This window comes from Zeugodacus cucurbitae, chromosome 6 (genome assembly GCF_028554725.1).
Source record: "Zeugodacus cucurbitae isolate PBARC_wt_2022May chromosome 6, idZeuCucr1.2, whole genome shotgun sequence".
NCBI lineage: Eukaryota > Metazoa > Arthropoda > Insecta > Diptera > Tephritidae > Zeugodacus > Zeugodacus cucurbitae.
In genome coordinates, this window is record NC_071671.1 from 72,139,747 (window position 1) to 72,153,849 (window position 14,103).

The following is a 14,103-nucleotide window of genomic DNA, read 5'->3' on the forward strand; positions in this document are numbered from 1 at the left end:
ATACTGTTTTTGGATATCACAATTACAAGAGCGTACGTTAGAATCAAGAATACCCATACCCTGTTTTTCGTGTCATTTAAGTCAAATATTTTACTGTCTAAAGAATTCGTATGCGATTAAGGGGTGTTGGCACTGCTATTTTGCACCTAAGCTGAAGATTAATATCAACATTGCTCGTAGCTTACAAAATTTTATTGTGTTAGAATCAAAATTTTAAAAAATTATTGTAAGAAATCAAAATAAAGAAATTAAATATTTGGTGGCTTTTTGCTTGAAAAAAAAATAAAATTGTTTCGTGTTAAATTTACTATTTAATGCAAACTAAACAACACATAATTTATACTAGTTTAGGAAAGGTATGACATAATGTGTCATGGTCATAGAACTGCATACATTTATGTTTAATTGGACGTTACTGTCAATAAAAACACTATCTTAATATGTTTTGAATTACTTTATTATATTTGTCTACGCTTCAACTGGATCTTTTACTTTATTTGTTTCATTTTCGGCAATTTTTTGTCTGTTTCGCCAAGCAGACATATAAGTGCGCGGATGGATGGGCAAAAAACCAGCAATACCCAATAGTTCTGCTGTTGGTGTGGACAGATGAGCACCTCGACCCAACCAATAGCGTATACGTTCAAAATTAAAAGAAACCAAACGTTCATTTTTCTGATTTGGCATTGGATCATAAGTACCAACTTGTTCTATTACTGGCTGGTGTTGATTTTTTCGAGTCTAAAAAATGTTAAACTTAGTAAATATAAGCCAAAAAGTATTTTGAGCGGTACATACCTCCATGACGACAACATGGTAGAAGGGACGATTTGTACAACCCAAACGGACAAAGCGGATAATTTTGGAAGAATGTTTATAGTAGCGCCCAATGCCACTTGCTGGAGATAATGACATCTTTTTATATCAGTCCTTATAGTCACTTAAACCAATTTATATTTAAACTTGTAAACTAGCCTAACATTGATGTTACGAAAACACGAGCGATTAGTGTAATCAAAAATAGAGATATTTTTGACAAATGAACAGCTGAGTTTGTAATGTGTAGCCATATAATATATTTTTTTATAATGTTTTTCAGAAAAAGGTAAATCTATGAAAATATTGTTCAATACAATCGTATTAAAATAATCAGTGATATAATGTCAAATTTGAAAAAAAATTAATTATACCTTATGCTATGCCAGTATTCACTTGTAATAGTTTTTATATATCTGTGTCGAATTAAAATAAGTTATTTGATTATTTGTTTGTTTTAATTACAATTTTTCATCAAATGACAAAATAAATTACACACTTGAAATAAATTGTTATTTATTTTAAGAATCTTTTGCGTTAATATTATTGGTTTTTATTCCATTTTCGTTCAATTAGTGTCCACTGTCTTTGTTTATCGACTGTAATTCACATATCAGTATTATTAAAACATGGTGGCAACTTGGTTTTCTTTAGAAGAAGACGGCATAATTGCAGGTACGGTGTTTTTGCTCGGAGTTTTTCAGCAATTTATTTGTAAAATACTGGTGTTAAATTACCTAAATTAGTGAACCAAATGTGTGTTAAGTTAATCATTTTTAAATATGTATAAAATTATGAATATTTGCATGATTTATGTGTACAGTTAATTAGTTTTATAGTGTGTGACCATCATTTCAAGATCCCATAATGTATTTTTGGGGTTGAATGCTACATATGAAATGCTTATTCATTGTGCATTAATGGAAGAAATATTGGTGCGAAAGAGAAATGTGTGCTTGTGCAATACTATTGAAATGGCGTCCTGTCGCATGAAATTTTCTCCACATGGATCATAGTGACTGTTTGAATGTATATAATAATTAGTTTATTAAAGATATTTCTAAAATACATGTTCCCTATATTATGTTGAAGAGGAACAAATGTAAAATATGGTAGGACGCGTTGTTAAGCTTGTGGAAAAATGCCCATTTATACTCCATTTTGTTCTCGTTAAATTCAATATGAATGTTTCCACTCGGGTTATTCGCTTTTGTTCTCTACTTTTTGGATAAACCGCATAGGGAAATATTGAAGCTGGTGCTCTCTTTTCCTAACATAGCTTTGGTAACTACATACAAATCTGCTATTTCACTCAAACCATATATTTGAGGGCGGCTACATAGTAAGGGTTGCCGGTTTTGTGGTGGGTTTTTGATTTCTTAATATTTTCGCTATACCTAAGCATACGCAAAAGTAAAAATTGATCTTTGGATGAAAAAATAATCATTAGAAAAGAACAGTCCTTTAAATAATTATAATAATTTAAAGTGGCATCAATATTTGATTTTTTTTCCAGCGTTAAGGTACAACTCTGGTTAAGGTTAAGCATCAAAATCCGGCTTCATTTAGTATCAATCGAGAGGTTGATAAACTTAAAACGATAGGTTAGAAAAAGAAAAACGGTGGAGTGGTATAAACGGATGACGAATGTTATCTTTCGAATCGTTCATTAAAGCCGAATAAAAATTGAGGAAAGAAAAGCCGAAGTGACCATTATTGCCAACTGTGTGTATAAATAAGTTTTTCATTACAATAAATCGTATATGATTCCTTTATTTTTTATTTTATTGGTTTTCAGATGTAATTTCAAATATTTTCCGTCACAGAAACTTCAATTATATATTTTAGCTGATTTTAAATTTATTTTAAAGAAACGTTTTTATATATCTATTCAACACAATAAAAATATTGTATTTTAAATAATTATTGAGTAGGCTGGCAACAACGTGTCAAGCAGAAATTTATAAATCAATTTTTTGTGTATGCAATTAGTGTGTTTTACGCTTAACAAAAGGTAATTTTCCAACTAAAATACTAAATTTAAATTGATCATATAGTGTAAGTAGTGGATAATTGTATATAGGGTTATTGTTAATTTGTTAAAATATGTATTTTTGAATTCTTAAGAAAAGGATCATCGCTAAAGAATGAAAAGTCTTTGGCGTGAAAGTCTCACCAAGTAAAATTTAGAAAATTTTAACTTTTTGTGGTGAAGTACAACTTTCAGAAGATCGAATGACAAGTAGAATAACCATGTGCATTAGTGAATGCTCTTATGGCTTGTTGAGGAGTAAAATTGGTATTTGTTGAAATGTGATAGCAGGTTGAGAGTAATTAATTTTTTACCGGCGTCGGAATATGGATGAGTGAGTCTAGCTAATGTAGGAAATGAAACCTGGGGCAGAAATCATTGTACAGAGATGAAATAATTTTATTATTATTAGCAAAATATTTGTTAATGCTTTAATTTATTTAGCATAGATATAATTTTTTTTGCAATAACTTTTTAATTTCTTTAAGGAAATACGTTATTTAATTTGTGCATCATTCTATATTTTTTGGTTTTTTCTAGATTATGATATAAGTAGTTGACAAAGAAAACTCATAAAACTAAGGTTTCATAGTTTTCATTTTAAAGTTCTTTAAATTGTCTAATTTTATTGCAGTAAACATTTAATATTTACTTTCGTAAATATCCAATTCGTTTCCGTAACTTAATTCATTTCTCTATATAAAATTCTATACAGTTATACTAAAGATTAATCGTAGATAATTTCGTACTTTATTTAACAAAAATATTTTCTTTTCTCACCTTTCTCCCCAAAGCTTACTTGTAAATACAGTGTACATATAAATATGAGCACACAAAATCGAAATAGCGGCGGTGGTCGCAACCAAAAGAAATCAAATTCTGGTAGTGGAGGCGGCGGAGGTGGTGATTCTGCCTTACAGACATCAGCTAAGAAAACAGATGTCTCAAAGACAGAAAAGGAAAAGTCGCATCCAAAGGTAAGTAAGAATTAACAATTACAAATGTAAGTACGTAATTTTTTTTTTTAACTTTGCACTTTAAATAAATTGCACAGCCAACTGCTGAACAATTACGCATTGCCCAAATCACCAATAGTAACACATCAGAAGATCCGCAAATGCGCGAAAAAGTTGCCACACTTATTGAGATGACTCAACGTTCCGAAGAGGAAGTATGTTGCGCTTTATATGAATGCGATAACGATTTGGAGCTTGCTGTTGTATATCTTTTGGAGACCCTTCCAGTGGTTTGTTAATTACTATATTTAGATTATTAATTAGATTTAGTCATTGACATTTTACATTTTACATTAACTACAGGGAGCATTTGAAACATCTTCAAAGAAGAAAAAGAACAAAGCTGCAAGTTCCGGGCAAGAAAATGCTGGAGGTGATGGAGAATGGACTGACACCAATGCAAACACCGACAGACGTGAAAAATCACGTAATCGGAGTAGTAATCGTGGCGGACGCGGTGGTACCGATAGCCGGGGTTGTAAGTTCCCTTTAATTAATGTATATATAACACATTATTCGTAAATAATGATAAACGTTAAATAGGGCGCGGCAGAGAGGCCCGTGAGAACGAACGTAATTTACGTGATTCACGTGGCGGCGATGATCGCAATGACAACTACCGGCGTAGAGAAGGTGGGGGAGGTGGAGGTGGTGTTAGGAGTGGTGGTGGCCGTGGCGGTGGGTATGCCGGTCGTGGAGGTCGTGGTGGCGGTCGATTTGGTGCTGGTGGCCGAGGCACTGGTGGTCGCGGTGAACGTGGCTTTAATTCTCGTTCTGGCACTAATGAAGATCACCATGAGGTGGAGTTATGGGACAACACCATTGCTCAAAATGCTGAGAAGCAACAGCAGCAAATGCAAGATGATGCTTGGGGTGACTGGGATAATGAAGAATACGTAGGTTCGCTTAAAGACAGTAAAGTATTTACCACAAGCAATTTGCCAAATCAGACGGCAGCAAGTGTGGTAAGTGGTGGTGTTAGTAGTATCAGTGGCGTTGTAAGTGGCGGTACAAGTGAGATATCGGCACCACCAGGATTGGAACATCACTTGGGCAATTCAGGATTGGTAGGCACTTCAACCTCCCCGCAGCAGCAGCAGCAGCAAGGATCTCATCTGAATGCGCTTGTCAGCAATTCAGTTGGTATTGCAGGCGCAAGTCCGTCTGGGGGTAATACCAACATAAATGACGAAAGCTCAACTGTCAGTTCAGTTGTGCAGTCTGCGTCGGCGTCTACAACTCCCATGATGCAGTATAGTGCAGCAGTTACCAACACACAACTATCCCAATCTCAGACACTGACTCAGCAGCAACAACAACAGCCAGTGCTAGCCGGTTCAAGCAACTTGGCTGCAACGGCTCTTAGTAATACTCCGTATGGCAGTGCAGCGGATACATTCTCTAATGCTGCTACAGCAGCTGCAAATTTGGTGCAACAAGTACAGCAGCAGCAACAGCAACAACAACAGCCTCAAGGGCAAATTAAAGCTTCGGCAACACTTTCCGTAGAGCAATCTCAGTATTTCAATTCATTGACGTCGCAGAACGCTGCAGCCGCAGCTGCAACAACATTGCAACAACAACAACAGTTACCATCGACGTATGCACAAAATGCGGCTGCCGTGCAATATCCAACATCATACGCAAACGTATTTGGGTCAGCTGCAGTTGCCACGGCAACAGCCACAAGTGGTCTGGGCGTAGCTAGTGCTGATCAAACGCAACTCTCAGGTGGCGTACAACAGCCTCAAGTGCGTAGAGCGCGTGCCAAACTACCACCGCCTTCGAAAGTAAGTTCATATATTTGTGATTTTCCTAAGGGATAGAGAGAAAAATTCATTATATCAATATCTTAGATACCATCGACCGCTGTTGAGATGCCAGGAGACACGTTGAACAATATCGGCTACCTGGATGTGCAATTTGGAGGCCTTGACTTCGGTACAGAAGATACTTTCGACGCTTTGCCAGAGAAGTTTGGTGCTGCTGTGACGATTGAAGGTCAACAGCAGCAGCAACAAACACAATCGCAACAGCAATTGGTACAATCGCCACAGGATGTGTCAACTGATTATCAAAACAAGAACAATGTGCAACAACAACAAGCATCATTGTCGGCAGGGTTACAGAGTACACAACTGGTAAGAATGTTTTTCTTGTATATTTGTAATAATGACTCTAATAAAGTAAATAAATACACTTAGGGTGACGCATTATCAACTGGCTACTCACAACGTGGTACAGCAGCTGTGCAGCAACAGCAACAGCAGGTTGTTAGCGGTGGAAATGGAGTTGGTGTAAGTGTTGGTGGTGGTAGCTCCTCTGTTGGTGGCACTTCCAATCACACATTGGATTTGAGTAAAAGCGATCCATACGGTCATTCACAGAGTGCTACTAACTCAACTGGCTATCCAACGAGCGCTTACCAAACTAGTGTGTCTGTAGCAAACAAGACTGCTAATGCTTATCAGCCATCCGCTGCCGGGCAAGTTTACAACAGCAGTAGTTACGCAAATGTGCAGGTAATTAATGCAAATACAACGTTTAAGTTTTATATTTTGGTTTATGTGTGTAAAGTATTGACACTATTTATCGGTGATATTATTTGTTAATATTTACATTTTGATTTAGTCCTCCGCGGCAAATACATACCAACCGCAATCGTACGGTTCGTATCAGCAGACTTCGTTGAATTCCTATCAGCAGCAGCAGGCGGCAGTGAACGCGCAGTCGGGATCGAATTCTGTAGCGGGAGGCGGTGTAAACGTTGGAAACAGTGGAAGTGCGGCACAAAACATTCCTGCAGTTGGTGGCAACGGCGGCAATAGTAATGCAAAGTAAGTAAAAAACAGAAAATTGTTCACTAATATTTACAGCCTACTTTATTACACTGACTTTTGTTTAGTATTAATATCTGTATTATGAAATTGATTTTGAATTAATATTTTATTAGTTTGTATATAATTTCGTTGCCTTGTTCTTGTATATGTATGAATGATTGCTTTTTGAGTTTTGTTTTACAAATCGATTGCTTTAACAATTATCCCAAATCAAATTCTCACTTTCTTCCCGCCCGCCAACCCACTGCCTTTGGCTTTAACGCTTACAATTTTTGTTGACAAACCTAATCTAACGCTGTAGCAATACAAATACTGGATATTTGTCAACCGGCTACCCAACACAACAAAGCGCGTACCAGTCCAGCCAAAGTGTATACGGTGGAACTGGTCTCTCAAATAGTTCAGGGTAAGTAAATTTTGCGATGCAAATAGTACAAAAGTATTAATTTTTTGAGTATTTTATGCGTTAACCAAACTAATTATTTTTATATTTGCTTCAAATTAACATGTATTTAGTTGTATTTGTATACGCGTTTATCATATTGATATATACAAGCCAAGGATTAAAAGTATAACTACTAAAAGGTATAGGATTGTTTGCTGTAGAATCAGCTCTCAAATTCAATATAGACATTTGATTTGATTGATAAAAAGTATTATCTGATGGGCAAGAAAATCCTACAGCCGTTCGTGGGCAGCCTAAAACTCGTGAATTAATTTTATGTTTAAACTTTTGGAGTTCATTTGAACTTTAATTTGAAGAATTGCATATTTCTTTAATTAAAATATTTACTAGAATTTGCAAAAATATAGTGAATCATGTGCTGTTAGAAATTTTAAATATAAAATTTAATATGAATGTATCTAAATCATCACAAAATTCCAAAGGAAGAGCTAAGCGTTTAGGTAGAATTTCCTATTTTTATTATTGAAGGGTGAGGGCTATTTGCATCGGACAGTTTATTTGTAGATATTATGCAGTTAAATGTTAACGTTGTAGGAAAAATGTTGTAAATTAACACATATTGTCATTGTTTCGTTACCGTTTTGTTACCGTACAGGTTCACCGGTAGCACAAATACTTCGTCCTCTCAATACACTAACTTTAGTACAAGTGCGAAATTGAAGGATGCGGCAACAGCGTCTAGTGGTTCGCATTACGAAAGGTAAGTAATGAGTTAAATGATTTGTTTCATTGACTGATTACTGTATTTTCAACTAATAATAATAGTTTTCAAGAATTTTTTATAAATACATATTTACTGATACTTGGTACAACGGTGTAATAATCATAAAATACACATTTATACATACATATTTACATATGCTTCCATTGTTCATTTTAGTGTCTCATCTAGCAATGTTGGCAGCAGTAGTGCATCAACTGGGAACTCGACAGTGTCTGCTAATTCGTCGACCAATCCGGCTTCGTCGGTTAACTGTAGGCATTGTTAAATAATCTAAAGTTGTCTTATCGATATGAATGGATTTTTGTTTTTGTTTCTCAACTTTTACAGCCAACAATTCGAATGTGAACAGCAACAGCTCGAGCGTGGCGGCAAGTAATAGTGTAAGCAGTGCTAGCAGCAGTAATGTGAATACGAATAGCAGCAGCACTGTTAGTGGCGGTGGCAGCAGTGGTGGTAGTGGTGGTGCTGGGGGCAGTGGTGCCGGTGGCAGTAGCAGCAGCAGCAACCCTGCATCTGTAGTGGCCGCAGCAGCTGCGGCTGTTTCATCGTCTTCAAATAAGACAATCGCTAGCGGAATGGTGCCCAACATCCAAATGGTTAGTCAATATATTCAGACTGGATTGCCATTCTATCAGCAACCAGTTTATTCTTACGAGGATATGCAAATGATGCAACAGAGAGTGCCACACGTGGTGAGTTCACATATGGAGAAAATGCAAAACTTAGAAAAATCAATCAATCCAATGAAAATTTCACAAGCATCCATTAAATTCCATTTATGATTAAAAATGCAATAGGTGTTCAAAATCATTTTCATCTTTCACACCTCCTAAAAATAACTTATTCATTTTCATTTTGTGAGATTAAAAAATAATACTTGGATATTCACTAAATTACTCATTTATTTTTAAGTCTAATAAATATGTTGTTTAAAAACTATTTTTCATCCTCTATGCTAATCTATATTGCAATTGGCCATTTAATTCATCACATCTGGTATTGAAATGGTTTAAAAAAAAATTCGAATGGGAATAAATAACCTCATAACTGCTTTCAAAACAAAATTATGGTTTGCATGGTTTGCACACGTGATTAATGTGATCGGAAACATAGTGTTTTTTAACAAACTTATATAACATATCTTCTGGGTGAAAGCTAACTACTATTTTTGTACATTTTTGCTATTCAATTTATTTTTGAGTTTTCCTTCTCCCATATGATTTAAGTGAAACTAATACTCCATCCCAATGCTTATTTGTAATATGTTGCCTTTACTGCATCGCACTTTCTTTTGTAAAAAAAAAAACACATGAAATGAAACGAAGCGGTGTATATCTTGTTTTTGGCTAGTTATTTAACAACATCCGCTAGCTTGCATTAATGTTTTCATACCTCGTTCGATGTACCATAATATCCAACGAGTCCCATCTCACAGTCACGCGCAATAATAAATATTTGATTTTGTGCAATATAAGTATGTTAAAACTTTTACGCTCTCCTTACATTAAGTAAAGTCATTGTTCAATAAAAAACATTAATTTGTGTGCTTTGGTTTTGGTTTTCATAGCTAAATATGGTGCTTCGTTTCATTCATCATGTCTGTGTTTTCGTATATCGCACATTCTATGATTTTAATTCCAAAATAAATGTATTAAAAATGTATATTTTATATTTAATTTACAGCAAGGTTATTACGATCTCAACTACACTCCGACTAGTTTGGGCACCGGCCGAGATAATTTGGGTTCTGTAGCATATTCTACGATGACTGATGCACGTTTTACAAGAACGGACAATAATTCTAGCCCAGTTAGCAATGTAAGCATATATATATACACAGACTAGTGTTTCTTAAACCATTTTCTGTAAAATTATTCCTCACACATACAACATAGGTTTCAAGTACAATGTCACAGCAAGCAGGCTCGGGCGGCCCCATGCTAAATGTTCCTTTCTACTACTATGGTGGAAGTGTTATGCCTGGCAGTTTTCAGTATGGCACACCGGCAATTTATCCGGTATGTATAAAGCATTTTATGGAACTTTACATGTTATTTCACATTTTCACATCTATATATTTTTTGTTTATCTATTTTAGCAGCAAATTCCTGCTGCTAATACAGCGTCGGGTGGTCAATTCGCAAAGCCTTCTTACAGTACTGGTTACGGTTCGACCAGCTACGATGCGTTGTCGCAAGCTTCACAAGATTACACAAAGGGCGCTTATCCGTCGAGCGTAAATCAGCAAACAAAATCACAAAATGTAGCGAATCCGCCCCAAACCGGAACAAGCTCGGACATAACATCGTCCATGTATAGTAAGACACACGTTGCGCTGAACAAAGTCAATGTGAGTTTATCCGTTCGAAATTTACATATTGATCAGATAGAATTTTTATATAAACTTTCTTACACAGTCGTATGAAAAACAAAATTTCCATTCGGGCACTCCGCCACCATTCAATATGCCGAATACGCAGACAGCTGGTGGAACCTCAGCTCAACCCTACGGCATGTATTTGCCGATGCCGACAGCAGGTCATCACAATATGATTCATCAACCAATCCATCAGGTAATGTAATGAGCAATAAATTATCATAAACGCGTATATTCTTGCACATCTTGTTGACCCCTGTTTAGCTAAAAGGCATTTATATGTGTATAACTTATAGTTGATATCAAATTCTTTATATCCCCATTAATTTTTTTTTTTCATAGCAGTACCTCAATCTGCATTTTACATAAACGTTTCACACACATTTTTCACCAGGAATAACACATTTAATTAGCTTTCTCCAATCGACCACATTAGGCTTTATGAATTATTCCGTAGCCGTGTTTACTTCGTTTTTATTAGCCAACAAAAACATTGGAAAAGTCGATAATTTGTTATGGTTTATAAAGCTTGACTTGGCTAGTAATTCTTTTAACCCGGTAAAAAACACTTGTAAATATAAATGAACTCTAAGTCGTTAAATATCACTTTTTCGACCTTTTTCATAAATGTGAGACCCAGGACGAAACCCGTACCATTTTTATAAAGATTTAGTAATGTATAATAACAACGATACTGAATATAGTATGAAAGTTTCTGAAAATGAATCATATATCCGATAATGGTAACGTTAACCAAACTGATGAAAGGAAATAATAAGTTAGAGACCACATGTAGACGTAAAATCGTTTGATTGTGAAAATTAATGTTCGTCAAATTGTGGTTGACTGTTTTTCGGAATCAATGAATGATTTGGATTCAATGATTTTGGATTGCATCATTTTCGTTTTTATTCCGCATAATTTCAGATTTCACCGTCAAAAGAGTCTCTCCCAGGCAAAATCTGAAATTAACGTCGATCACATTTATTTCCATGTGCCGGCCGTCAAACGCATATAAATGTTTAATCTGTTATATCACTACGTATCATACTTTTGCGCGTTTTCAATGTCATAAATACACTTGAGATCATAAAGTTGATGAAGCGGGATCTTCTTATGACATTATTACCTTACAGTAAATGTTCACATAATCTATATTCACATACTTATGCAAATATACATATTCTAAATTATTTTATTTTCTAATACATTGTATTTGTAAGACACTTTATTCACGTAGAACTTTTATTTTGTCATTATATATATTTTTTATATTTTTAATTTAACTTTGCCCAGTGAAAATCATTAAAAATTAAGATGTCTATACAATATTGAAATATAACTAACATGCAAACATAATAATTTCATTTTGTAGTAATATTTTAAAATATACTTACATATATAAGTTCTGCTCTCAGTGTTCTTAAGCTGCTTAAAGATGTGATAAATGCATTACCAAATTCCTATCAACTCCATCTAGTAAATATTCGACATTTTCTGAAAACATTTCTCACATACGAATTCGGTTTATAACCACATTCAACTAAATTTATTATATGTGCAATTTTTCCATGTTTTATCATAGAGTTTATTCAATTACTGAAGCCAATTCAGAAGTATATAAATATATTATGAAAAGGACACCAATTTATTCACTTTCACTGTATACATTAAGTACAGTAATTAAACAAGCAAAACAAAAACAATGCATGGAAGAAACTTTTTATTATTTTATTATTTCTTTTGGTTTTTTATGGGACAACATTAGATGGACGGCAGGATTCATAATTCATCCCGCCGGGTAAGTTATTAGAATATCAGTTAAACTATAATAGTATTAAATAATTTTCCTCTACCAAAGTTTTGTTACTCATGTATGTTAAATTTTAATTTGCGCGTTTAAGAAAAATAAATGCTAATCCATCCGGCTACGTACTCGCAATTCATTTAATGTTAGTTAACTGGCAAAGTTGAATGAAAATAATTGTAGGATAATATTGAACAATACTAACGCAGATACGACGATAAATTATTATAAGCAGAATAAGTCGGTTATTGTTAAAGATTAAAATGATTTCAAAAAGTTAGTATATCACACTCTTTATACTCGTAATACATTGGTCTTATTCTGTAGGAAGAAAACAAATGTATATTTTTTGCGTTTTATATTAAATTTTTTCGATAATTAGTAATTTTCTCATGTAAAAAAAATTATTGTAATATTACACATGTAAAACAAATATTTTTTGTACTCGAGTGATAATTTGATGGGTATTTGTGCCAAATTCATTTTGTTTAAAGATAATGATAACTTCTGTATTTGTTTTAAAATGCATAATGCATTAAGATGAAGAACAATTATGCATTAAATATTTACAGACATATTTTTTTATTAATAAAGTTAGAAAATCTCACTACACTGTAATACTTCTTGCATAAAAAAAATATTAAAATCATTGAAATGGAATCTTTTTGTCTGGGCAAAAGTTTTTTTCTTCTCTTTGCATGTATTATTATTTATCTCCAAGAGTAGTATAGAAAATAATAAAAGTTCGTCCGTTATATGTACATACATGCAGATATGTGTGTACTTTGGAATTATTCGTTTAAGAAAATACATACATATATATAATAATATTATTTTAGGAAATATACTAACAAAATGCATCTAATGAATTATATTAGAGCTTTGCAAAAATCCATGTACTGTTTGTGGTCATAAATCTAAAATATATATATTATGTTTGATTGTATTTTACAGGATTCGAATAGCACGGGCCAACGGCAGCAAACAAGTAGCCAATCGAAATCGGCTGCTAAACAAGGCTACTCGCCCTCTTATTGGACCGGGCAAAATTGAACGTAAAGAGGAACACGCAAATAAACTCACGCATTAACGTATATATATGTATATATTAATATATATATGTATATGATTGTAGTATATGCAATTCGATTCCGATAAATTAACACCATCATCCAATCAGCTCTTAAAATCGGTTCCAGATGCCATGCTACCGCGTGTACACAACCACATATAATACACATTAATTTTTCATATTGTCTGTCTGCCTATCCTATTATTTTTTACACATATGTATTTATGCTTATGTACAAGTATGTTAGTATAAATAGAAGATATACGCAAAATATCGAGAAATCAAATTTTGTATGTTCCACTCCTTCGTTCTTGCGAAGTTCCCATTTTAAGATCGATCCACTTATTCAAAATGTGTTTTACTAAGATACAAAAACAAAAACGTCTACCTAAAAACCATTACCCTACAAACCCCCACATTCATACTCGTACATCCGCTATTCACTCTCATACACACAAATAAATTATAAAACTGAAGCAAAAATAAAAATAAATAAATGTAGAATGCTATCACGGAGCAAGAGAGTGTTTAAAAAGTAATGAACAGTAGTGGAGAAGAGATCACATCTACACACACACACACACACACGGCACAGTTGAAAGGAAATAATAACAAAAAATTAAAATTTAAATATTGTAATCGGTTTAAACTATATGTATAATTATAATAACCTTAATATTTAAATTAAATACAAAATACGATTAAATCCAAAATAAAAACAGCAAACGCATAGTTCATACGCATGCGCGATGAAGTCGAAATTTAAATTTTTGTTTGTTATTTATCTCGTTGATTCAAAATTATGGAGATTTTATAAATACAGTTTTATTTTCTTTGGTCTTGATTACACTAAAGTTAAGCCAAGACAGGAATGTTCTTGGTAAACTATTGGGAAGTGGTCGTTGTGGCATAGCACAATTTGCCATTGTTTTCCGACAGCGTTCATCATTTGG

General features: G+C 33.9%; 2 protein-coding genes across 13 annotated transcripts; one reads left to right on the plus strand and one right to left on the minus strand.

Moving 5' to 3' along the window:
* Position 1: 1 nt before the first annotated feature.
* Positions 2-1,097, minus strand: LOC105221340 (probable 28S ribosomal protein S16, mitochondrial). The gene is made up of 2 exons (XM_011198227.3): positions 799-1,097; positions 2-741 (listed from the first exon to the last, which is right to left on the minus strand). Exons 1-2 carry the CDS (start codon positions 913-915, stop codon positions 469-471), a joined length of 390 nt encoding a protein of 129 aa, XP_011196529.1. The 5' UTR covers positions 916-1,097; the 3' UTR covers positions 2-468.
* Positions 1,098-1,398: 301 nt separating this feature from the next.
* On the plus strand, positions 1,399-13,917 carry LOC105221344 (protein lingerer). 12 transcript variants are annotated; one of them, XM_011198237.3, is made up of 19 exons: positions 2,333-2,541; positions 2,615-2,830; positions 3,643-3,825; positions 3,903-4,094; positions 4,168-4,342; positions 4,408-5,654; positions 5,721-6,005; positions 6,069-6,386; positions 6,496-6,701; positions 7,006-7,110; positions 7,766-7,870; positions 8,051-8,145; positions 8,222-8,586; positions 9,578-9,712; positions 9,790-9,912; positions 9,993-10,244; positions 10,312-10,467; positions 12,040-12,072; positions 13,033-13,917. In XM_011198237.3, the coding sequence occupies exons 3-19, from the start codon at positions 3,673-3,675 to the stop codon at positions 13,129-13,131; spliced, it is 4,044 nt and encodes a 1,347-aa protein (XP_011196539.2). In that variant the 5' UTR covers positions 2,333-2,541; positions 2,615-2,830; positions 3,643-3,672; the 3' UTR covers positions 13,132-13,917. The 12 variants fall into 12 exon arrangements, with proteins under 12 accessions (XP_011196540.2, XP_011196538.2, XP_011196539.2 ...); XM_029037627.2 differs by having other exon boundaries at positions 2,349-2,541; positions 9,996-10,244; XM_029037630.2 differs by having other exon boundaries at positions 2,350-2,541; positions 8,222-8,490.
* The last annotated feature ends 186 nt before the right edge of the window (positions 13,918-14,103 follow it).